Source organism: Plectropomus leopardus, chromosome 11, assembly GCF_026936395.1.
Source record: "Plectropomus leopardus strain MGB_pleo_1.0 chromosome 11, ASM2693639v1, whole genome shotgun sequence".
Classification (NCBI taxonomy): domain Eukaryota; kingdom Metazoa; phylum Chordata; class Actinopteri; order Perciformes; family Serranidae; genus Plectropomus; species Plectropomus leopardus.
The window spans coordinates 15,304,454-15,331,254 of NC_142186.1; the positions used below are offsets into that span (position 1 = coordinate 15,304,454).

Below are 26,801 nucleotides of genomic sequence, written 5' to 3' on the forward strand. Positions count from 1 at the left end.
AAAACGCCATGTCACAAAAACAGTTTAAAACACCTCAAAACATCATAAAATAGAATCCCAAGGCACGCTAAAGCATAGAATAATGCAAAAACGTCCAAAAACACCATAATAATGCATGTTGAAAAAATGACTGAAAAGGCAAGGCTATAGTATGGCAAAAAATGTCAAAAATGCCATTTCACAAAAACAGTTTGAAACACCTCAAAACAGCATAAAATAGAGTCCCAAGGCACGCTAAAGCATAGAATAATGCAAAAACGGCCAAAAACACCATAATAATGCATGTTGAAAAAATGACCGAAAAGGCAAGGCTATAGTATGGCAAAAAATGTCAAAAATGCCATGTCACAAAAACAGTTTTAAAAACCTCAAAACAGCAAAAAATAGAATCCCAAGGCACGCTAAAGCATAGAATAATGCAAAAAGGGCCAAAAATACCACAATGATGCATGTTGAAAAAATGAGCGAAAAGGCAAGGCTATAGTATGGCAAAAAATTGTCAAAAATGCCATGTCACAAAAACAATTTAAACACCTCAAAACAGCATAAAATACCGTGCTGAGGCACGCCAAAGCATAGAATGTTGCAAAAACGGCCAAAGACACCACAATAATGCATATTGAAAAAAATGAGCGAAAAGGCAAGGCTATAGTATGGCAAAAAATTGTCAAAAATGCCATGTCACAAAAACAGTTTAAAACACCTCAAAACATCATAAAATGTCATGCTGAGACATGGTAAAGCATAGAATAATGCAAAAACGTCCAAAAACACCAGAAGAATGCATGGATATAAAATGATCGACAAGGCAAGGCTATAGTATGGCAAAAAATGGCAAAAATGCCATGTCACAAAAACAGTTTAAAACACCTCAAAACAGCATAAAATAGAGTCCCAAGGCACGCTAAAGCATAGAATAATGCAAAAATGGCCAAAATAACCATAATAATGCATGTTGAAAAAATGACCGAAAAGGCAAGGCTATAGTATGGCAAAAAATGTCAAAAATGCCATGTCACAAAAACAGTTTAAAACACCTCAAAACATCATAAAATAGAATCCCAAGGCACGCTAAAGCATAGAATAATGCAAAAATGGCCCAAAACACCATAATAATGCATGTTGAAAAAATGACAAAAAAGGCAAGGCTATAGTATGGCAAAAAATGGCAAAAATGCCATGTCACAAAAACAGTTTAAAACACCTCAAAACAGCATAAAATAGTGTACCGAGAGAAGCTAAAGTATAAAATTATACAAAAACGGCCCAAAACACCATAATAATGCATGTTGAAAAAATGACAAAAAAGGCAAGGCTATAGTATGGCAAAAAATGTCAAAAACGCCATGTCACAAAAACAGTTTAAAACACCTCAAAACATCATAAAATAGAATCCCAAGGCACGCTAAAGCATAGAATAATGCAAAAATGTCCAAAAACACCATAATAATGCATGTTGAAAAAATGACAAAAAAGGCAAGGCTATAGTATGGCAAAAAATGTCAAAAATGCCATTTCACAAAAACAGTTTGAAACACCTCAAAACAGCATAAAATAGAGTCCCAAGGCACGCTAAAGCATAGAATAATGCAAAAACGGCCAAAAACACCATAATAATGCATGTTGAAAAAATGAGCGAAAAGGCAAGGCTATAGTATGGCAAAAAATGTCAAAAATGCCATGTCACAAAAACAATTTAAACACCTCAAAACAGCATAAAATACCGTGCTGAGGCACGCCAAAGCATAGAATGTTGCAAAAACGGCCAAAGACACCACAATAATGCATATTGAAAAAAATGAGTGAAAAGGCAAGGCTATAGTATGGCAAAAAATGTCAAAAATGCCATGTCACAAAAACAGTTTAAAACACCTCAAAACATCATAAAATGTCATGCTGAGACATGCTAAAGTATAGAATAATGCAAAAACGTCCAAAAACACCATAATAATGCATGTTGAAAAAATGATCGAAAAGGCAAGGCTATAGTATGGCAAAAAATTGTCAAAAATGCCATGTCACAAAAACAGTTTAAAACACCTCAAAACAGCATAAAATACCGTGCTGAGGCACGCCATGGCATAGAATGTTGCAAAAACGGCCAAAAACACCATAATAATGCATGTTGAAAAAATGACCGAAAAGGCAAGGCTATAGTATGGCAAAAAATGTCAAAAACGCCATGTCACAAAAACAGTTTAAAACACCTCAAAACATCATAAAATAGAATCCCAAGGCACGCTAAAGCATAGAATAATGCAAAAACGTCCAAAAACACCATAATAATGCATGTTGAAAAAATGATCGAAAAGGCAAGGCTATAGTATGGCAAAAAATTGTCAAAAATGCCATGTCACAAAAACAGTTTAAAACACCTCAAAACAGCATAAAATGGAGTCCCAAGGCACGCTAAAGCATAGAATAATGCAAAATGGCCAAAATAACCATAATAATGCATGTTGAAAAATGACCGAAAAGGCAAGGCTATAGTATGGCAAAAAATGTCAAAAATGCCATGTCACAAAAACAGTTTAAAACACCTCAAAACATCATAAAATAGAATCCCAAGGCACGCTAAAGCATAGAATAATGCAAAAATGGCCCAAAACACCATAATAATGCATGTTGAAAAAATGACAAAAAAGGCAAGGCTATAGTATGGCAAAAAATGGCAAAAATGCCATGTCACAAAAACAGTTTAAAACACCTCAAAACAGCATAAAATAGTGTACCGAGAGAAGCTAAAGTATAAAATTATACAAAAACGGCCCAAAACACCATAATAATGCATGTTGAAAAAATGACCGAAAAGGCAAGGCTATAGTATGGCAAAAAATGTCAAAAACGCCATGTCACAAAAACAGTTTAAAACACCTCAAAACATCATAAAATAGAATCCCAAGGCACGCTAAAGCATAGAATAATGCAAAAATGTCCAAAAACACCATAATAATGCATGTTGAAAAAATGACAAAAAAGGCAAGGCTATAGTATGGCAAAAAATGTCAAAAATGCCATTTCACAAAAACAGTTTGAAACACCTCAAAACAGCATAAAATAGAGTCCCAAGGCACGCTAAAGCATAGAATAATGCAAAAACGGCCAAAAACACCATAATAATGCATGTTGAAAAATGACCGAAAAGGCAAGGCTATAGTATGGCAAAAAATGTCAAAAATGCCATGTCACAAAAACAATTTAAACACCTCAAAACAGCATAAAATACCGTGCTGAGGCACGCCAAAGCATAGAATGTTGCAAAAACGGCCAAAGACACCACAATAATGCATATTGAAAAAAATGAGTGAAAAGGCAAGGCTATAGTATGGCAAAAAATTGTCAAAAATGACATGTCACAAAAACAGTTTAAAACACCTCAAAACATCATAAAATGTCATGCTGAGACATGGTAAAGCATAGAATAATGCAAAAACGTCCAAAAACACCATAATAATGCATGTTGAAAAAATGATCGAAAAGGCAAGGCTATAGTATGGCCAAAAATTGTCAAAAATGCCATGTCACAAAAACAGTTTAAAACACCTCAAAACAGCATAAAATACCGTGCTGAGGCACGCCATGGCATAGAATTTTGCAAAAACGGCCAAAAACACTATAATAATGCATGTTGAAAAAATGACCGAAAAGGCAAGGCTATAGTATGGCAAAAAATTTCAAAAATGACATGTCACAAAAACAGTTTAAAACACCTCAAAACAGCATAAAATAGAGTCCCAAGGCACGCTAAAGCATAGAATAATGCAACAACAGCCAAAACACCACAATAATGCATGTTGAAAAAATGACAAAAAAGGCAAGGCTATAGCATGGCAAAAAATGTCAAAAACGCCATGTCACAAAAACAGTTTAAAACACCTCAAAACAGCATAAAATAGAGTCCCAAGGCACGCTAAAGCATAGAATAATGCAACAACAGCCAAAAACACCACAATAATGCATGTTGAAAAAATGACAAAAAAGGCAAGGCTATAGTATGGCAAAAAATGTCAAAAATGCCATGTCACAAAAACAATTTAAAACACCTCAAAACAGCATAAAATGCCGTGCTGAGGCACGCCATGGCATAGAATGTTGCAAAAACGGCCAAAAACACCATAATAATGCATGTTGAAAAAATGACCGAAAAGGCAAGGCTATAGTATGGCAAAAATTGTTAAAAATGCCATGTCACAAAAACAGTTTAAAACACCTCAAAACAGCATAAAATAGTGCACCGAGAGACGCTAAAGCATAAAATTATACAAAAATGGCCAAAATAACCATAATAATGCATGTTGAAAAAATAACAGACAAGGCAAGGCTATAGTATGGCAAAAAATGTCAAAAATGCCATGTCACAAAAACAGTTTCAAACACCTCAAAACAGCATAAAAGAGAGTACCAAGGCACGCTAAAGCATAGAATAATGCAAAATGGCCAAAATAACCATAATAATGCATGTTAAAAAATGACCGAAAAGGCAAGGCTATAGTATGGCAAAAATGTCAAAATGCCATGTCACAAAAACAGTTTAAAACACCTCAAAACAGCATAAAATAGAGTCCCAAGGCACGCTAAAGCATAGAATAATGCAAAAACGGCCAAAAACACCATAATAATGCATGTTGAAAAAATGACAAAAAAGGCAAGGCTATAGTATGGCAAAAAATGTCAAAAATGCCATGTCACAAAAACAGTTTAAAACACCTCAAAACATCATAAAATAGAATCCCAAGGCACGCTAAAGCATAGAATAATGCAAAAACGTCCAAAAACACCATAATAATGCATGTTGAAAAAATGACAAAAAAGGCAAGGCTATAGTATGGCAAAAAATGTCAAAAATGCCATGTCACAAAAACAGTTTAAAACACCTCAAAACAGCATAAAATGCCGTGCTGAGGCACGCCATGGCATAGAATGTTGCAAAAACGGCCAAAAACACCATAATAATGCATGTTGAAAAAATGACCGAAAAGGCAAGGCTATAGTATGGCAAAAAATGGCAAAAATGCCATGTCACAAAAACAGTTTAAAACACCTCAAAACAGCATAAAATAGTGTACCGAGAGAAGCTAAAGTATAAAATTATACAAAACGCCCAAAACACCATAATAATGCATGTTGAAAAATGACAAAAAGGCAAGGCTATAGTATGGCAAAAAATGTCAAAAATGCCATGTCACAAAAACAATTTAAAACACCTCAAAACATCAGAAAATAGAATCCCAAGGCACGCTAAAGCATAGAATAATGCAACAACGGCCAAAAACACCATAATAATGCATGTTGAAAATTGACCAAAAAGGCAAAGCTATAGTATGGCAAAAAATGTCAAAAATGACATGTCACAAAAACAGATTAAAACACCTCAAAACATCATAAAATACAGTCCCAAAGCACGCTAAAGCATAGAATAATGCAAAAATGGCCAAAATAACCATAATAATGCATGTTGAAAAAATGACCGAAAAGGCAAGGCTATAGTATGGCAAAAATTGTTAAAAATGCCATGTCACAAAAACAGTTTAAAACACCTCAAAACAGCATAAAATGCCGTGCTGAGGCACGCCATGGCATAGAATGTTGCAAAAACGGCCAAAAACACCATAATAATGCATGTTGAAAAAATGACCGAAAAGGCAAGGCTATAGTATGGCAAAAAATGTCAAAAATGCCATGTCACAAAAACAGTTTAAAACACCTCAAAACAGCATAAAATAGTGTACCGAGAGAAGCTAAAGTATAAAATTATACAAAAACGGCCCAAAACACCATAATAATGCATGTTGAAAAATGACAAAAAGGCAAGGCTATAGTATGGCAAAAAATGTCAAAAATGCCATGTCACAAAAACAGTTTAAAACACCTCAAAACATCATAAAATAGAGTCCCAAAGCACGCTAAAGCATAGAATAATGCAAAAATGGCCAAAATAACCATAATAATGCATGTTAAAAAAATGACCGAAAAGGCAAGGCTATAGTATGGCAAAAAATGTCAAAAACGCCATGTCACAAAAACAGTTTAAAACACCTCAAAACATCATAAAATAGAATCCCAAGGCACGCTAAAGCATAGAATAATGCAAAAATGGCCAAAATAACCATAATAATGCATGTTGAAAAATGACAAAAAGGCAAGGCTATAGTATGGCAAAAATGTCAAAAACGCCATGTCACAAAAACAATTTAAAACACCTCAAAACATCATAAAATAGAGTCCCAAGGCACGCTAAAGCATAGAATAATGCAAAAACGGCCAAAAACACCATAATAATGCATGTTGAAAAAATGACAAAAAAGGCAAGGCTATAGTATGGCAAAAAATGTCAAAAATGCCATGTCACAAAAACAGTTTAAAACACCTCAAAACAGCATAAAATAGAACCTGAGGCACGCTAAAGCATAGAATGTTGCAAAAACGGCCAAAAACACCATAATAATGCATGTTGAAAAAATGACCGAAAAGGCAAGGCTATAGTATGGCAAAAAATGTCAAAAATGCCATGTCACAAAAACAGTTTAAAACACCTCAAAACAGCATAAAATAGTGTACCGAGAGAAGCTAAAGTATAAAATTATACAAAAACGGCCCAAAACACCATAATAATGCATGTTGAAAAAATGACAAAAAAGGCAAGGCTATAGTATGGCAAAAAATGTCAAAAACGCCATGTCACAAAAACAGTTTAAAACACCTCAAAACATCATAAAATAGAGTCCCAAAGGCACGCTAAAGCATAGAATTTTGCAAAAATGGCCAAAAATAACCAAAATAATGCATGTTGAAAAAATGACCGAAAAGGCAAGGCTATAGTATGGCAAAAAATGTCAAAAATGACATGTCACAAAAACAATTTAAAACACCTCAAAACAGCATAAAATGTCATGCTTAGGCACGCCAAAGCATAGAATGTTGCAAAAATGGCCCAAAACACCATAATAATGCATGTTGAAAAAATGACAAAAAAGGCAAGGCTATAGTATGGCAAAAATGTCAAAATGCCATGTCACAAAAACAGTTTAAAACACCTCAAAACAGCATAAAATAGAGTCCCAAGGCACGCTAAAGCATAGAATAATGCAAAAATGGCCAAAAACACCATAATAATGCATGTTGAAAAAATGACCGAAAAGGCAAGGCTATAGTATGGCAAAAAATGTCAAAAATGCCATGTCACAAAAACAGTTTAAAACACCTCAAAACAGCATAAAATAGTGTACCGAGAGAAGCTAAAGTATAAAATTATACAAAAACGGCCCAAAACACCATAATAATGCATGTTGAAAAAATGACAAAAAAGGCAAGGCTATAGTATGGCAAAAATGTCAAAAACGCCATGTCACAAAAACAGTTTAAAACACCTCAAAACATCATAAAATAGAATCCCAAGGCACGCTAAAGCATAGAATAATGCAAAAAGGGCCAAAAACACCACAATAATGCATGTTGAAAAAATGACAAAAAAGGCAAGGCTATAGTATGGCAAAAAATGTCAAAAATGCCATGTCACAAAAACAGTTTAAAACACCTCAAAACAGCATAAAATAGAGTCCCAAGGCACGCTAAAGCATAGAATAATGCAAAAATGGCCAAAAAACCCATAATAATGCATGTTGGAAAAAATGACCAAAAAGGCTAGGCTATAGTATGGCAAAAAATGTCAAAAATGCCATGTCACAAAAACAGTTTAAAACACCTCAAAACAGCATAAAATGCCGGTTGAGGCACGCCAAGGCATAGAATGTTGCAAAACGGCCAAAACACCATAATAATGCATGTTGAAAAAATGACCGAAAAAGGCAAGGCTATAGTATGGCAAAAAATGTCAAAATGCCATGTCACAAAAACAGTTTAAAACACCTCAAAACAGCATAAAATAGTGTACCGAGAGAAGCACGCTAAAGCATAGAATTATACAAAACGGCCAAAAACACCATACTAATGCATGTTGAAAAAATGACAAAAAAGGCAAGGCTATAGTATGGCAAAAAATGTCAAAAATGCCATGTCACAAAAACAGTTTAAAACACCTCAAAACAGCATAAAATAGAATCCCAAAGCACGCTAAAGCATAGAATAATGCAAAAATGGCCAAAATAACCATAATAATGCATGTTGAAAAAATGACCGAAAAGGCAAGGCTATAGTATGGCAAAAATGTCAAAATGCCATGTCACAAAAACAGTTTAAAACACCTCAAAACATCATAAAATAGAATCCCAAGACACGCTAAAGCATAGAATAATGCAAAAATGGCCAAAATAACCATAATAATGCATGTTGAAAAAATGACAAAAAAGGCAAGGCTATAGTATGGCAAAAAATGTCAAAAACGCCATGTCACAAAAACAGTTTAAAACACCTCAAAACATCATAAAATAGAATCCCAAGGCACGCTAAAGCATAGAATAATGCAAAAACGTCCAAAAACACCATAATAATGCATGTTGAAAAAATGACAAAAAAGGCAAGGCTATAGTATGGCAAAAAATGTCAAAAATGCCATGTCACAAAAACAATTTAAAACACCTCAAAACAGCATAAAATGCCGTGCTGAGACACGCTAAAGCATAGAATAATGCAAAAACGGCCAAAAACACCATAATAATGCATGTTGAAAAAATGACCGAAAAGGCAAGGCTATAGTATGGCAAAAAATGTCAAAAACGCCATGTCACAAAAACAGTTCAAAACACCTCAAAACAGCATAAAATAGTGTACCGAGAGAAGCTAAAGCATAAAATTATACAAAAACGGCCCAAAACACCATAATAATGCATGTTGAAAAAATGACAAAAAAGGCAAGGCTATAGTATGGCAAAAAATGTCAAAAATGCCATGTCACAAAAACAGTTTAAAACACCTCAAAACATCATAAAATAGAATCCCAAGGCACGCTAAAGCATAGAATAATGCAAAAACGTCCAAAAACACCATAATAATGCATGTTGAAAAAATGACAAAAAAGGCAAGGCTATAGTATGGCAAAAAATGTCAAAAATGCCATGTCACAAAAACAGTTTAAAACACCTCAAAACATCATAAAATAGAGTCCCAAAGCACGCTAAAGCATAGAATAATGCAAAAATGGCCAAAATAACCATAATAATGCATGTTGAAAAAATGACCGAAAAGGCAAGGCTATAGTATGGCAAAAAATGTCAAAAATGACATGTCACAAAAACAGTTTAAAACACCTCAAAACAGCATAAAATAGAGTCCCAATGCAAGCTAAAGCATAGAATAATGCAAAAACGGCCAAAAACACCATAATAATGCATGTTGAAAAAATGACCGAAAAGGCAAGGCTATAGTATGGCAAAAAATGTCAAAAATGCCATGTCACAATAACAGTTTAAAACACCTCAAAACAGCATAAAATACCATGCTGAGGAACACTAAAGTATAGAATAATGCAAAAAGGGCCAAAAACACCACAATAATGCATGTTGAAAAATGACAAAAAGGCAAGGCTATAGTATGGCAAAAATGTCAAAATGCCATGTCACAAAAACAGTTTAAAACACCTCAAAACAGCATAAAATACCGTCCCAAAGCACGCTAAAGCATAGAATAATGCAAAAATGGCCAAAATAACCATAATAATGCATGTTGAAAAAATGACAAAAAAGGCAAGGCTATAGTATGGCAAAAAATGTCAAAAATGCCATGTCACAAAAACAGTTTAAAACACCTCAAAACAGCATAAAATAGAGTCCCAAGGCACGCTAAAGCATAGAATAATGCAAAAATGGCCAAAATAACCATAATAATGCATGTTGAAAAAATGACAAAAAAGGCAAGGCTATAGTATGGCAAAAAATGGCAAAAATGCCATGTCACAAAAACAGTTTAAAACACCTCAAAACAGCATAAAATAGAGTCCCAAGGCACGCTAAAGCATAGAATAATGCAACAACGGCCAAAAACACCATAATAATGCATGTTGAAAAAATGACCGAAAAGGCAAGGCTATACTATGGCAAAAAATTTCAAAAATGACATGTCACAAAAACAATTTAAAACACCTCAAAACATCATAAAATAGAGTCCCAAGGCACGCTAAAGCATAGAGTAATGCAAAAATGGCCAAAAACACCATAATAATGCATGTTGAAAAGATGACAGAAAAGGAAAGGCTATAGTATGGCAAAATATTTCAAAAATGGCATGTCACAAAAACAATTTAAAACACCTCAAAACAGCATAAAATGCCGTGCTGAGGCACGCCATGGCATAGAATGTTGCAAAAACGTCCAAAAACACCATAATAATGCATGTTGAAAAAATGACAAAAAAGGCAAGGCTATAGTATGGCAAAAAATGTCAAAAATGCCATGTCACAAAAACAGTTTAAAACACCTCAAAACAGCATAAAATAGAGTCCCAAGGCACGCTAAATCATAGAATAATGCAAAAATGGCCAAAACTATAATAATCAGAATCGGAATCTGACTCAGAATCTAATTTTATTGCAAAGAACATTTACATATACAAGGAATGTGACTTGGTATTTTGGTGCAAAACAATTAACATAACAGATGTATTAAAGAGTGAATTTAAATATAATGGAATATAAGATAAAATATATAGACGCAATTTAAATATATAAAATGACAAAATAGAACATAAAGGACACAAAAAAGTATTTATACAAGGTGCAATGGACGGAGAGTACACTTTTTTGGAAGTATAGTTACAGTGGAAATATCATGCACTCAAGTTTAAATAATTAAGTTGACATACAGTGTGCATGTAAATAAATCTAGTGTGCATTCATTTAACGCATAAAAACTGATTTAGCATGACATTAATGTCATGTTTTCAGGCTCTGGGGCTGGATGAGAGCCTTTGTCACATGGGCTGCGGGGGGGAGTATTGTTCATGATGGTGACAGCAGAGGGGAAGAAACTGTTCTTGAGTATTGAGGTTTTGGTCCTGATGGACCTCTTGCCAGAGGGGAGGGTCTCAAAAAGTCTGTGTCCAGGGTGAGAGGGGTCAGCCACAATTTTCCCTGCTCATCTCAGGGCCCTGGAGATGTACAGGTCATGGAGAAATGGCAGGTGGTCACCCTTTCTGCAGCGCAGGTGATATGCTGCTGCCTGTTTTTGTCCCTCGCCGTGGCTGCAGCGTACCACACTTATGGAGGAGGTGAGGATGGACTCGATGATGGCAGTGTAGAAGTGCACCATCATTGTCTTTGGCAGGTTGAATTTCTTCAGCTGCCGCAGGAAGTGCATCCTCTGCGGGGCTTTCATGATGAGGGAGCTGGCGTTCAGCTCCCACTTGACGTCCTGGGTGATGATGGTCCCCAGGAGGCGGAAAGACTCCACTGACTTTAGAGCACTGACCTCTAAGTTCTCACTGCACCATGTCACCAGATGGTTAACCTCCCACCTGTAGGCGGACTCATCCTCATCAGAGATGAGTCCAATGAGGGTGATGTCGTGTGCAAACTTAAGTAGCTTGACGGACTGATGAATTGAGGTGCAGCTGTTTCTGTACTGGGAGACGAGGAGAGGAGAAAGAACGCAGTCTTGAGGGGAGCCGGCGCTGATGGTTCTGATGTCAGAAACATGCTTCCCCAGCTTCACCTCCTGCTTCCTGTCACACAGGAAATAATAATGCATGTTGATAAAATGACCAAAAAGGCAAGGCTATAGTATGTCAATTTTTTTTTTAAATGACATGTCCCAAAAACAGCTGAAAACACCTCAAACAGCATTAAATAGCTTGCAAAAACAAACCGTAGCATAGAAAGTTGCAAAAATGCCAGAAAATTCCATAAAAAAGCATGTTGAAAAAATGACCGAAAAGGCAAGGCTATAGTATGGCAAAAATTGTCAAAAATTACATGTCACAAAAACAATTTAAAACACCTCAAAACAGCATAAAATGCCGTGCTGAGGCACGCCATGGCAAGGAATGTTGCAAAAATGGCTTAAAACACCATAATAATGCATGTTGAAAAAATGACAAAAAAGGCAAGGCTATAGTATGGCAAAAAATTGTCAAAAAAGACATGTCACAAAAACAGTTTAAAACACCTCAAAACAGCATAAAATAATGTACCGAGATAAGCTAAAGCATAAAATTATACAAAAACAGCCCAAAACACCATAATAATGCATGTTGAAAAAATGACCGAAAAGGCAAGGCTATAGTATGGCAAAAAATGTCAAAAATGCCATGTCACAAAAACAGTTTAAAACACCTCAAAACAGCATAAAATAGAGTCCCAAGGCACGCTAAAGCATAGAATAATGCAACAACGGCCAAAAACACCATAATAATGCATGTTGAAAAAATGACCGAAAAGGCAAGGCTATAGTATGGCAAAAAATGTCAAAAATGCCATGTCACAAAAACAGTTTAAAACACCTCAAAACAGCATAAAATAGTGTACCGAGAGAAGCTAAAGAATAAAATTATACAAAACGGCCAAAACACCATAATAATGCATGTTGAAAAAATGACAAAAAAGGCAAGGCTATAGTATGGCAAAAAATGTCAAAAACGCCATGTCACAAAAACAGTTTAAAACACCTCAAAACATCATAAAATAGAATCCCAAGGCACGCTAAAGCATAGAATAATGCAAAAACGTCCAAAAACACCATAATAATGCATGTTGAAAAAATGACAAAAAAGGCAAGGCTATAGTATGGCAAAAAATGTCAAAAATGCCATGTCACAAAAACAGTTTAAAACACCTCAAAACAGCATAAAATGCCGTGCTGAGGCACGCCATGGCATAGAATGTTGCAAAAACGGCCAAAAACACCATAATAATGCATGTTGAAAAAATGACCGAAAAGGCAAGGCTATAGTATGGCAAAAAATGTCAAAAATGCCATGTCACAAAAACAGTTTAAAACACCTCAAAACAGCATAAAATAGAGTCCCAAGGCACGCTAAAGCATAGAATAATGCAAAAATGGCCAAAATAACCATAATAATGCATGTTAAAAAAATGACAAAAAAGGCAAGGCTATAGTATGGCAAAAAATGGCAAAAACGCCATGTCACAAAAACAGTTTAAAACACCTCAAAACATCATAAAATAGAATCCCAAGGCACGCTAAAGCATAGAATAATGCAAAAACGTCCAAAAACACCATAATAATGCATGTTGAAAAAATGACAAAAAAGGCAAGGCTATAGTATGGCAAAAAATGTCAAAAATGACATGTCACAATAACAGTTAAAAACACCTCAAAACATCATAAAATAGAGTCCCAAGGCACGCTAAAGCATAGAATAATGCAAAAATGGCCAAAATAACCATAATAATGCATGTTGAAAAAATGACCGAAAAGGCAAGGCTATAGTATGGCAAAAAATTTCAAAAATGACATGTCACAAAAACAATTTAAAACACCTCAAAACAGCATAAAATGCCGTACTGAGGCACGCCAAGGCATAGAATGTTGCAAAAACGGCCAAAAACACCATAATAATGCATGTTGAAAAAATGACCGAAAAGGCAAGGCTATAGTATGGCAAAAAATGTCAAAAATGCCATGTCACAAAAACAGTTTAAAACACCTCAAAACAGCATAAAATAGAGTCCCAAGGCACGCTAAAGCATAGAATAATGCAAAAATGGCCAAAATAACCATAATAATGCATGTTAAAAAAATGACAAAAAAGGCAAGGCTATAGTATGGCAAAAAATGTCAAAAATGCCATGTCACAAAAACAGTTTAAAACACCTCAAAACAGCATAAAATAGAGTCCCAAGGCACGCTAAAGCATAGAATAATGCAAAAATGGCCAAAATAACCATAATAATGCATGTTGAAAAAATGACCGAAAAGGCAAGGCTATAGTATGGCAAAAATTGGCAAAAATGCCATGTCACAAAAACAGTTTAAAACACCTCAAAACAGCATAAAATAGAGTCCCAAGGCACGCTAAAGCATAGAATAATGCAACAACGGCCAAAAACACCATAATAATGCATGTTGAAAAAATGACCGAAAAGGCAAGGCTATACTATGGCAAAAAATTTCAAAAATGACATGTCACAAAAACAATTTAAAACACCTCAAAACATCATAAAATAGAGTCCCAAGGCACGCTAAAGCATAGAGTAATGCAAAAATGGCCAAAAACACCATAATAATGCATGTTGAAAAAATGACTGAAAAGGCAAGGCTATAGTATGGCAAAAAATTTCAAAAATGCCATGTCACAAAAACAATTTAAAACACCTCAAAACGGCATAAAATGCCGTGCTGAGGCACGCCATGGCATAGAATGTTGCAAAAACGGCCAAAAACACCATAATAATGCATGTTGAAAAAATGACAGAAAAGGCAAGGCTATAGTATGGCAAAAAATGTCAAAAACGCCATGTCACAAAAACAGTTTAAAACACCTCAAAACAGCATAAAACACTGTGCTGAGGCACGCTAAATCATAGAATAATGCAAAAATGGCCAAAACTATAATAATCAGAATCGGAATCTGACTCAGAATCTAATTTTATTGCAAAGAACATTTACATATACAAGGAATGTGACTTGGTATTTTGGTGCAAAACAATTAACATAACAGATGTATTAAAGAGTGAATTTAAATATAATGGAATATAAGATAAAATATATAGACGCAATTTAAATATATAAAATGACAAAATAGAACATAAAGGACACAAAAAAGTATTTATACAAGGTGCAATGGACGGAGAGTACACTTTTTTTGGAAGTATAGTTACAGTGGAAATATGCACTCAAGTTTAAATAATTAAGTTGACATACAGTGTGCATGTACATAAATCTAGTCCAGTGTGCATTCATTTAACACATAAAAACTGATTTAGCATGACATTAATGTCATGTTTTCAGGCTCTGGGGCTGGATGAGAGCCTTTGTCACATGGGCTGTGGGGGGGAGTATTGTTCATGATGGTGACAGCAGAAGGGAAGAAACTGTTCTTGAGTATTGAGGTTTTGGTCCTGATGGACCTCTTGCCAGAGGGGAGGGTCTCAAAAAGTCTGTGTCCAGGGTGAGAGGGGTCAGCCACAATTTTCCCTGCTCGTCTCAGGGCCCTGGAGATGTACAGGTCATGGAGAAATGGCAGGTGGTCACCCTTTCTGCAGTGCAGGTGATACGCTGCTGCCTGTTTTTGTCCCTCGCCGTAGCTGCAGCGTACCACACTGATGGAGGAGGTGAGGATGGACTCGATGATGGCGGTGTAGAAGTGCACCATCATTGTCTTTGGCAGGTTGAATTTCTTCAGCTGCCGCAGGAAGTGCATCCTCTGCGGGGCTTTCATGATGAGGGAGCTGATGTTCAGCTCCCACTTGACGTCCTGGGTGATGATGGTCCCCAGGAGGCAGAAAGACTCCACTGACTTTAGAGCACTGACCTCTAAGTTCTCACTGCACCATGTCACCAGATGGTTAACCTCCCACCTGTAGGCGGACTCATCCTCATCAGAGATGAGTCCAATGAGGGTGATGTCGTGTGCAAACTTAAGTAGCTTGACGGACTGATGAATTGAGGTGCAGCTGTTTCTGTACTGCGAGACGAGGAGAGGAGAAAGAACGCAGTCTTGAGGGGAGCCGGCGCTGATGGTTCTGGTGTTAGAAACATGCTTCCCCAGCTTCACCTCCTGCTTCCTGTCACACAGGAAATAATAATGCATGTTGATAAAATGACCAAAAAGGCAAGGCTATAGTATGTCAATTTTTTTTTTAAATGACATGTCCCAAAAACAGCTGAAAACACCTCAAACAGCATTAAATAGCTTGCAAAAACAAACCGTAGCATAGAAAGTTGCAAAAATGCCAGAAAATTCCATAAAAAAGCATGTTGAAAAAATGACCGAAAAGGCAAGGCTATAGTATGGCAAAAAATTGTCAAAAATTACATGTCACAAAAACAATTTAAAACACCTCAAAACAGCATAAAATGCCGTGCTGAGGCACGCCATGGCAAGGAATGTTGCAAAAATGGCTTAAAACACCATAATAATGCATGTTGAAAAAATGACAAAAAAGGCAAGGCTATAGTATGGCAAAAAATTGTCAAAAAAGACATGTCACAAAAACAGTTTAAAACACCTCAAAACAGCATAAAATAATGTACCGAGATAAGCTAAAGCATAAAATTATACAAAAACAGCCCAAAACACCATAATAATGCATGTTGAAAAAATGACCGAAAAGGCAAGGCTATAGTATGGCAAAAAATGTGAAAAATGCCATGTCACAAAAACAGTTTAAAACACCTCAAAACAGCATAAAATAAAATCCCAAGGCACGCTAAAGCATAGAATAATGCAAAAACGGCCAAAAACACCATAATAATGCATGTTGAAAAAATGACAAAAAAGGCAAGGCTATAGTATGGCAAAAAATTGTCAAAAAAGACATGTCACAAAAACAGTTTCAAACACCTCAAAACAGCATAAAATAATGTACCGAGATAAGCTAAAGCATAAAATTATACAAAAACAGCCCAAAACACCATAATAATGCATGTTGAAAAAATGACCGAAAAGGCAAGGCTATAGTATGGCAAAAAATGTGAAAAATGCCATGTCACAAAAACAGTTTAAAACACCTCAAAACAGCATAAAATAAAATCCCAAGGCACGCTAAAGCATAGAATAATGCAAAAAGGGCCAAAAACACCACAATAATGCATGTTGAAAAAATGACAAAAAAGGCAAGTCTATAGTATGGCAAAAAATGTTAAAAATGACATGTCACAAAAACAGTTTAAAACACCTCAAAACAGCATAAAAATACCGTGCTGAGGCACGCTAAAGCATAGAATTTTGCAAAAATGGCCAAAATAACATAATAATGCATGTTGAAAAACTGACCGAAAAGGCAAGGCTATAGTATGGCAAAAAATGTTAAAAATGACATGTCACAAAAACAGTTCAAAACACCTCAAAACAGCATAAAATAGTGTACCGAGAGAAGCTAAAGCATAGAATGTTGCAAAAATGGCCTAGAACACCACAATAATGCATGTTGAAAAAATGACCGAAAAGGCAAGGCTATAGTATGGCAAAAAATGTCAAAAATGCCATGTCACAAAAACAAATTAAAACACCTCAAAACAGCATAAAATAGAGTCCCAAGGCACGCTAAAGCATAGAATAATGCAAAAATGGCCAAAATAACCATAATAATGCATGTTGAAAAAATGACAGAAAAGGCAAGGCTATAGTATGGCAAAAAATGTCAAAAATGCCATGTCACAAAAACAGTTTAAAACACCTCAAAACAGCATAAAATACCGTGCTGAGGCACGCTAAAGCATAGAATTTTGCAAAAATGGCCAAAATAACCATAATAATGCATGTTGAAAAAATGACAGAAAAGGCAAGGCTATAGTATGGCAAAAAATTGTCAAAAAAGACATGTCACAAAAACAGTTTCAAACACCTCAAAACAGCATAAAATAATGTACCGAGATAAGCTAAAGCATAAAATTATACAAAAACAGCCCAAAACACCATAATAATGCATGTTGAAAAAATGACCGAAAAGGCAAGGCTATAGTATGGCAAAAAATGTCAAAAATGCCATGTCACAAAAACAGTTTAAAACACCTCAAAACAGCATAAAATAGAATCCCAAGGCACGCTAAAGCATAGAATAATGCAAAAACGGCCAAAAACACCATAATAATGCATGTTGAAAAAATGACAAAAAAGGCAAGTCTATAGTATGGCAAAAAATGTTAAAAATGACATGTCACAAAAACAGTTTAAAACACCTCAAAACAGCATAAAATACCGTGCTGAGGCACGCTAAAGCATAGAATTTTGCAAAAATGGCCAAAATAACCATAATAATGCATGTTGAAAAAATGACCGAAAAGGCAAGGCTATAGTATGGCAAAAATTGTTAAAAATGCCATGTCACAAAAACAGTTTAAAACACCTCAAAACAGCATAAAATAGTGTACCGAGAGAAGCTAAAGCATAGAATGTTGCAAAAATGGCCTAGAACACCACAATAATGCATGTTGAAAAAATGACCGAAAAGGCAAGGCTATAGTATGGCAAAAAATGTCAAAAATGCCATGTCACAAAAACAAATTAAAACACCTCAAAACAGCATAAAATAGAGTCCCAAGGCACGCTAAAGCATAGAATAATGCAAAAATGGCCAAAATAACCATAATAATGCATGTTGAAAAAATGACAGAAAAGGCAAGGCTATAGTATGGCAAAAAATGTCAAAAATGCCATGTCACAAAAACAGTTTAAAACACCTCAAAACAGCATAAAATGTCATGCTGAGACATGCTAAAGCATAGAATAATGCAAAAACGTCCAAAAACACCATAATAATGCATGTTGAAAAAATGATCGAAAAGGCAAGGCTATAGTATGGCAAAAAATGTCAAAAATGCCATGTCACAAAAACAGTTTAAAACACCTCAAAACAGCATAAAATAGTGTACTGAGATAAGCTAAAGCATACAATTATACAAAAAGGGCCAAAAACACCACAATAATGCATGTTGAAAAAATGACAAAAAAGGCAAGGCTATAGTATGGCAAAAAATGTCAAAAACGCCATGTCACAAAAACAATTTCAAAACACCTCAAAACAGCATAAAATAGAATCCCAAGGCACGCTAAAACATAGAATAATGCAAAAACGGCCAAAAACGCCATAATAATGCATGTTGAAAAAATGACCGAAAAGGCAAGGCTATAGTATGGCAAAAAATGTCAAAAATGCCATGTCACAAAAACAGTATAAAACACCTCAAAACAGCATAAAATACCGTGCTTAGGCACGCCAAAGCATAGAATGTTGCAAAAATGGCCCAAAACACCATAATAATGCATGTTGAAAAAATGACCAAAAAGGCAAGGCTATAGTATGGCAAAAAATGTCAAAAATGCCATGTCACAAAAACAGTTTAAAACACCTCAAAACAGCATAAAATAGAGTCCCAAGGCACGCTAAAGCATAGAATAATGCAACAACGGCCAAAAACACCATAATAATGCATGTTGAAAAAATGAGCGAAAAGGCAAGGCTATACTATGGCAAAAAATGTCAAAAATGACATGTCACAATAACAGTTCAAAACACCTCAAAACAGCATAAAGTAGTGTACCGAGAGAAGCTAAAGCACAAAATTATACAAAAATGGCCCAAAACACCATAATAATGCATGTTGAAAAAATGACCGAAAAGGCAAGGCTATAGTATGGCAAAAAATGTCAAAAATGCCATGTCACAAAAACAGTTTAAAACACCTCAAAACAGCATAAAATAGTGTCCTGAGACATGCTAAAGCATAGAATAATGCAAAAAGGGCCCAAAACACCACAATAATGCATGTTGAAAAAATGACCAAAAAGGCAAGGCTATAGTATGGCAAAAAATTGTCAAAAAAGACATGTCACAAAAACAGTTTAAAACATCTCAAAGTAGCATTAAATAGTATCCCATGGCACGCCAAAGTATAGAATGTTGCAAAAACAGCCAAAACAACCACAATAATGCATGTTGAAAAAATGACAGAAAAGGCAAGGCTATAGTATGGCAAAAAATGTCAAAAATGCCATGTCACAAAAACAGTTTAAAACACCTCAAAACAGCATAAAATAGTGTACTGAGATAAGCTAAAGCATACAATTATACAAAAAGGGCCAAAACACCACAATTATGCATGTTGAAAAAATGACCGAAAAGGCAAGGCTATGGCAAAAAATGTCAAAAATGCCATGTCACAATAACAGTTTAAAACACCTCAAAACAGCATAAAATACCGTGCTGAGGCACACTAAAGTATAGAATAATGCAAAAAGGGCCAAAAACACCACAATAATGCATGTTGAAAAAATGACAAAAAAGGCAAGGCTATAGTATGGCAAAAAATGTCAAAAATAACATGTCCCAAAAACAGTTGAAAACACCTCAAAACAGCATTAAATATCTTGCGAAGACACGCCATAGCATAGAGTGTTGCAAGAACGGCCAAAAATATAGTAATAATGAATGTTGGAAAAAATGATCAAAAAGCCAAGGCTATAGTAGGGCAAAAACTGTCAAAAATAAGATTTCCCCAAAAAAGCTGAAAACACCTCAAAACAGCATAAAACAGTGTCCCGAGATATGTCATAGTATAGAATGTTGCAAAAAGGGCCAAAAACACCATAATATTGCATGTTGACAAAATGACCGAAAAGGCAAGGCTATAGTATGGCAAAAAATGGCAAAAATGCCATGTCACAAAAACAGTTTAAAACACCTTAAAACAGCATAAAATAGAGTCCCAAGGCACGCTAAAGCATAGAATAATGCAAAAACGGCCAGAAACACCATAATAATGCATGTTGAAAAAATGACCGAAAAGGCAAGGCTATAGTATGGCAAAAAATGTTAAAAATGACATGTCACAAAAACAGTTTAAAACACCTCAAAACAGCATAAAATAGTGTACCAAGAGAAGCTAAAGCATAAAATGATACAAAAACGGCCCAAAACACCATAATAATGCATGTTGAAAAAATGACCGAAAAGGCAAGGCTATAGTATGGCAAAAAATGTCAAAAATGACATGTCGTCAAAATACTTTTAAAGACCTCAAAACAGCATTAAATAAAAAACACAACACACAAAAACACAATAATATAGCATGATGAAAAAATGACCAAGGAAGCAAGGCTATAGTATGGCAAAAATGTCAAAAAATGTGTCCCAAAAACAGCTGAAAACACCTCAGAACAGCATTAAATAGCGTTCTTAAACAAACCATAGCATAGAATGTTGCAAAAACGGCCGAAATTTCCATAATAATGCATGTTGAAAAAATGACCAAAAAGGCAAGGCTATAGTATGGCAATATAGCTTGTTGAGACACTATATAGTATACCACGTTGGAAAGCAAGGCCAAAAATGCCATAATATAGCATGTTGAAAAAATGGCTGACAACACACTTTAGTATGTCATCCAAAATATTACCAAAAAGTCATAGTATAGTATGTCGTCCAAAATTTGACCAAAAATATGACATGGGTTGGTACACTGTGTTATCCAGAATATCAACAAAAAAAAAAGTCATAGAGTAGCACATTGTCCAACACAACATAAAATATAAAAGTATCATGAAAAAGTCATAGTAGAGTTTGTTGGTGAAAATAGCACAAAAAGTCATAGTATAGTATGTCATCCAAAATAGCACAAAAAGCATTTTTATGCTTTTTTTGGACAACATACTCCAGTATATCTTTTTTTTAATGCTATTTCAGAGGAAATATTATATTATGACTTCCTTGTGCTGTTTTGGACGACATACTGTACTATGACTTTCTGCGCAGTTTTTGACGGCATATAATACAATGACTATGACTGCCTTTGATATTTCAGATAACATACAATACTATGAATTTTTTATGCTATTTTGGACGACATACTGTAGTACCACCATTGTTTGCTATTTTGGAAGACATACCATAGTATGATTTTTTGTGCTATTTTGGACGACATACTATAGTGTGATGTTTTTATGCTTGTTTGGATGACATTGTGCAGTATGACTTCTTTTCTGCTATTTCGGATGACACACTGTGCTAATACATTTTTTTGCTTCTTGGACAACATACTTTAGTAAATCTTTTTTTGTGATATTTTAAACATACTATAGTATGTTTTATGCTTTTTTTGGAGGCAATACTTTGCTATGACGTTTTTATCCTATTTCAGACAACACAGTATACGACATTTGGAATGTAATTTGGAAAATATTCTATACAATGACTTTTTATGATATTGTAAATGACATACTTTACTAGGATTTTTTGTTATATGGGATCACACACTTTAACTTTTTCATTGAATATGAATGATATATTAAAGTATGACTTTTTAATGCTACTCTCTCTCTCTCTCTCTCTCTATCTATCTATATATATATATATGTACACACACACACACACACACACATAAGATTGGCATAATAAGATTGAGCCTCTGTTCTCCTTATACTATCCCTCTCTCACCACCTTGTCTTTTTCCCATCCTTCTCTCACCCCACATGTATACTTCCTTTCCCCTCACTCCTTCCCTCCCCAGCCCCTTACTTCTCTTTCTCTAGCAGACTCCAGACTGAAGAGTGATCTTACCATTGTTTTAAACGCTCTTGGCAGCAACTCCTCGCTCACCAGGTTAGACATCAGCGGGAATGCCATGGGGGACATGGGAGCCAAAATGTTGGCCAAGGCTCTACAGATCAACTCCAAACTCAGGTGAGAGTATGTTCGGGGGTCAGAAGCTCTGTCACATGATTGTCTATTATAAAGAACAGTAAATAATATACAGTGCCCTTAGTTGTACTAATCCCTTCTACTGGCTCCTCAGAACACTTTACTTTTCTGCTTTTTTACAACATTTAATGACTTGTATATAACATCCTGCAGTGTGATAGTAAGCAGATATACACACATTATAACGTGTTTATCAGTGTGCAATGAAAACATACAATATCAAAATTAATTGCCATCTGTGACTGCAATTTAAGAAAGTTAGATTATTTGACACAACACAGTGTCGAATTACCTTTTGGTTGTCCGTAGTTGGCACCTGCAGTGATGTAGATCAACTCGCTTGTGTCACAGTTTGCGTTTCTGTGTGCAGGACTGTGATCTGGGATAAAAACAACACCAGCCCTCAGGGTCTCCAGGATGTAGCCGCCGCTCTAGAGAAGTAAGTAGCTCTGTCTGTATCCGTGGAGACAGCAGCATGTCAAAACCCTTGGCACAGACAATTAAAAACATTTTTAAGTGTTTTAGCTGACAATGTAAACATCTTAGCAGTGCACGCATGCTGGTAACAGTACTCATATGGAGTGCAACATGAAAGCTGCTGTATGGGCAGATGTGTAGTTAGCTGTTGCAGCCGAAATGTCATTTGACCTTGTGCTGAGCAGGAGGAAACCTTGAGGTATGTTGAGACAGGAAGAAAAGGAGAGGATGATGGGAAAGAAAACCAGGGAGTGGAGAGAGTGAGACACGTGGAATACAACAAACAACAGCAGAGAGAACGATGCTGTGGAAGGCAAAGGACAAGAGACCAAAAGTGAAGCCTGAATAAATCAGATGTCTGTCTACTGTCTGAATGTTCAAGATTCTGTGTGTGTGTGTGTGTGTGTGTGTGTGTGTGTGTGTGTGTGTGTGTGTGTGTGTGTAATGACATACATCTCACTGAATTTGCTTCTGGGACACATCTGTACATCCACATCTCTCCCCTCTCTCATCTCCTTTTTCTGTTTATCATATTCTCCCAGCAGCACATCTTCCAATTTCCCCTCTGAGTCTCTGTATTGCATTATTGCAATAACAATTCTCGTTTTTCCTTCTGCTCCTGTTCTCTATTGTGTTCTGCAGTGCAGCAGTGTGTGTGTGTGTGTGTGTGTGTGTGTGTGTGTGTGTGTGTGTGTGTGTGTGTGTGTGTGTGTGTGTGTGTGTGTGCGCGCATGTTTGCTCCTTTCAGTCAATTTCCTCAGGCCTCTTGTGTTCCTTTGTCAGAATTGTTTTCATTATGCTCAACATTTTCATTCTTCAGAGGTCTCCCCAGACATTCAATACCTCCAAATGATATGTGCGAGGAGACATTTTTAAATCGAAAGAAGAAGTACAAAAGATCTCCCATATTCTCCAGCTTTGAAAGTTATAACATGAATCCTTTTCAGCCATTCTAGACATACTGTACATTAAAAGGATATACAGGGTCTCATTTAAAGCTTGATTATATAAATAAGATCAAATGATGAAAGCAGTGTGGATGTGATGTGGCAGCATCAAACACAATCATAAATTGGCATCTAAAGGGAGTTTTTTTAAATGTTCAAAGTACAACTGAAACGATCACTTTATTAAATGATCAGTAGATCAACAAAGAATGAAACTTTTGTTGAATAATCATCTGTTGTTATTGTACAATATAAAGCCAGCATCAAGCTTCTCAATTTGTGAGAGGTTTTTTTTTTAACGTAAACTGAATATCTTTAGGTTTCAGACTGTTAATTGGACAAAAGTCAGTAAAATTAAATAATGAATTGGGAAGGAAATCAGCAGATTAATCAGTAATAAAAATAATTAGTTTCAGCTACGATGAAACTAATTTTGATGAAATGAAAGGAATCCTATTATAGGGTGGTGATGGAGGGAGTAGTTTGTAGGTCATGTTCTCAGCAGATCTGTGAGTTCAAGAGACGAGTGAAGAGAGCAGACGGGTTCATGCAGAAGTCAAATCCTCATTAGTTTTGGCACCGTGCTGCTTGGTGCGGGCGCTCCGTGGTGTGTATGTGTTGATCGTGAAGCCAGGCATATCTGAGTACACATGAAACAGTTTACCTCTGAGGTTGAAAACCAGCAAGATCTGACTCAATCCTCTCACCTTTCCTTTGCCACCGAACACCCTGATTTTCATCTCTGTGCCTTCTGCTTTCTCTTCTACTGTCTTCACTTTGTTTTCATGTCATTTCTTCTCCTTCCCCTCTCATAATACAAATATTAATACTGTGTGGCAGCATCTATTTCAGGATCAGTAACATCTCTAATAGTACCGTTTCAATGCTCAGTAATAGACCAATGTGAGAGTAGCTGAGGGGCGTGGCCACATGTGATCCAGACTCCCTCACACACATGCAATATGCTGACTGAGCTATGGCATATAATTACTGTATATGGCATGGTTCAATAAGCTCAATGACAGCAAGTTATCCTTGTAATAAATTAAATATGCACATACTGACTTCTTAAATTAATAATGTGGAATAATAAACTCCTCTGGCTGTGTGTCCTTCAGAAACTTCACCATTCGTTTCATGCCCATCCCCATCATCGATGCCTCCCAGGCTCTGAAGGCCAGCCCTGAGAAAACAGAGGACGCCTTACTGAAGGTATGCAACGTTTTCTCATTAGTTCCTTTTCAACTTTTCTGTACAGGTGCTACAGAATCTTTGTGGTGTCTAAAACACACTATATGCAATAACTTAAGAGAGAATAAAAAAAATAAAATAAAATAACCAACTGCTTTACATGATCCTAACAATGACTTTGTGTTCCCCCCAGATTGAGAGTTATCTGTACAGGAACCATGAAACCAGAAAATACCTTCAGGAACAGGCCTACCGACTGCAGCAGGGCATCGTGACCACAACCACACAACAGGTGTGTAAACAGACTGATAGAAAAAATCTGGGTAAGACCAAATAGCATCAAAATGTTAAATAGGACAGTTGATACAAAACGGTACTATCTTGGCTTAACATTAACTTTCTATGTAGACAGTAGGGGTGTTTTGGTCTAGTCTTGACAAAAGATATTGCACTCACTCATTCCTTTGGTATTTCTGCACTATTACATTTATATTATGTGAGGACAAAGCTATGTTGCAGTGTGTCATGCTGCTGTAGTTATTATGTAACTACTGTTTAGACAAATCAACATGTAACAGATAGAGGTGATGTCACACAAATCAAATTTTTTTTATTATATATTTATATTAGGTGTTGAACTAATATAACATTTAATCATATAGTAAGTGGTTATCCTTTTAAGCCAATTTTAGTTTTAGAAAGTACATTTAAGTCTTTCAAATTTCAAACATAAACTTTCATGTCTTGTGTTTTTTCTTCCAGATGATCGACAGGATTTGTGTGAAGGTGCAGGACCACCTGAACTCTCTGAGGAACTCTGAGACAGACGCCATCTTGGAGGACGTCAGGTCAGCAGAGAACCTGATCAAAGATGCCAGGAACTCTAAAACGGTGAGGAGAAACACATTACACTTTACTGGCTTTGCTTGCTGTAAATTTTAAGATTTTATGTTGAAGCTCATTTGGAGATAAGGTTTCTACATCCTGTCTTTGGTTCCTATATCCATCCTGTGTCCTCCAACCTGTGTCTCTACAGCTGCTCCCTCACCTCTACCACCTGGGATCAGCTGCCAGAGAGGAGATGAACAGCTCATCAGCGGGACCTATCCAGGAGAAACTGGAGTCTATGGCTGGGGAGGTGACTAATGTCATGGACCAACAACTACAGGTAGGGTTTTCACAGGTAACTTAAGTAACCGCCAAAAAGTTATCCTTTAAAATAATTAAGTGACGTTTTCTTTTTGGCCAAAGACCTTAAATGTAATACTGCTAAGGGGTCAAAGAATATCATATACACATCATGTCAAACAAAGTATTTGTGGTTTACAGGGCCAGTTGTGTAATAAATGAGAAAAAAGCACCACCTACAGACGGTAAACAGAAAACATTAAATCTACGGAAAAGAATTTCAAACAGTTCATTAATCATTTTATTCATGGAATACTAATGGAGTTCACATGAGGCAGTAAATAAAATAAAAATCATCCAACATATGAAAAAACAAAAAAACAATTTCCAATAAAAAAATAAATAAATAAATACTTAATATAGGTCAAAAGAGGCAGGGACTCGTAACTGTGATGGAAAAGATCCAGATCCAGGCTCTCAGGATGGTTTGTAAAGCATAAAAGGCCTTTAAATCATAGGGCTACAAAAATTAAAAATACACCAACACGTATCAGCGTGGGCCTTCTTCAGGGTGCAGTGACACACTGAGACAAAGAGTGATTATAGCTGCAGTCTCCACAGGTGTGTGATGGTGAGAACACACAATAGCTTGTTTTGGCCTCTAGGGGTATAACAATAAAAAAAAACAACTGATACAAAAATCTAACAGGCTGTCTCACTGACTTGGAAATCATTACTGGGATACCAACTTCTTTACATTCAAAGCAGTGAAATGATAAAATATCAATATA

The 26,801-nt window shown here is 35.8% G+C and overlaps 1 protein-coding gene across 2 annotated transcripts in view; it reads left to right on the plus strand.

The window, feature by feature from the left end:
- The window catches only part of LOC121945717 (F-actin-uncapping protein LRRC16A-like), a 109,186-nt gene that overhangs the window by 67,629 nt on the left and 14,756 nt on the right, over positions 1 to 26,801 (plus strand). For both annotated transcript variants that reach the window (XM_042490014.2, XM_042490015.2), the window contains exons 21-26: positions 22,077 to 22,249; positions 22,638 to 22,706; positions 24,810 to 24,903; positions 25,076 to 25,174; positions 25,645 to 25,773; positions 25,919 to 26,050. In XM_042490014.2, coding sequence (XP_042345948.2) covers positions 22,077 to 22,249; positions 22,638 to 22,706; positions 24,810 to 24,903; positions 25,076 to 25,174; positions 25,645 to 25,773; positions 25,919 to 26,050 — 696 coding nt within the window. The remainder of the gene's footprint in view (positions 1 to 22,076; positions 22,250 to 22,637; positions 22,707 to 24,809; positions 24,904 to 25,075; positions 25,175 to 25,644; positions 25,774 to 25,918; positions 26,051 to 26,801) is intronic.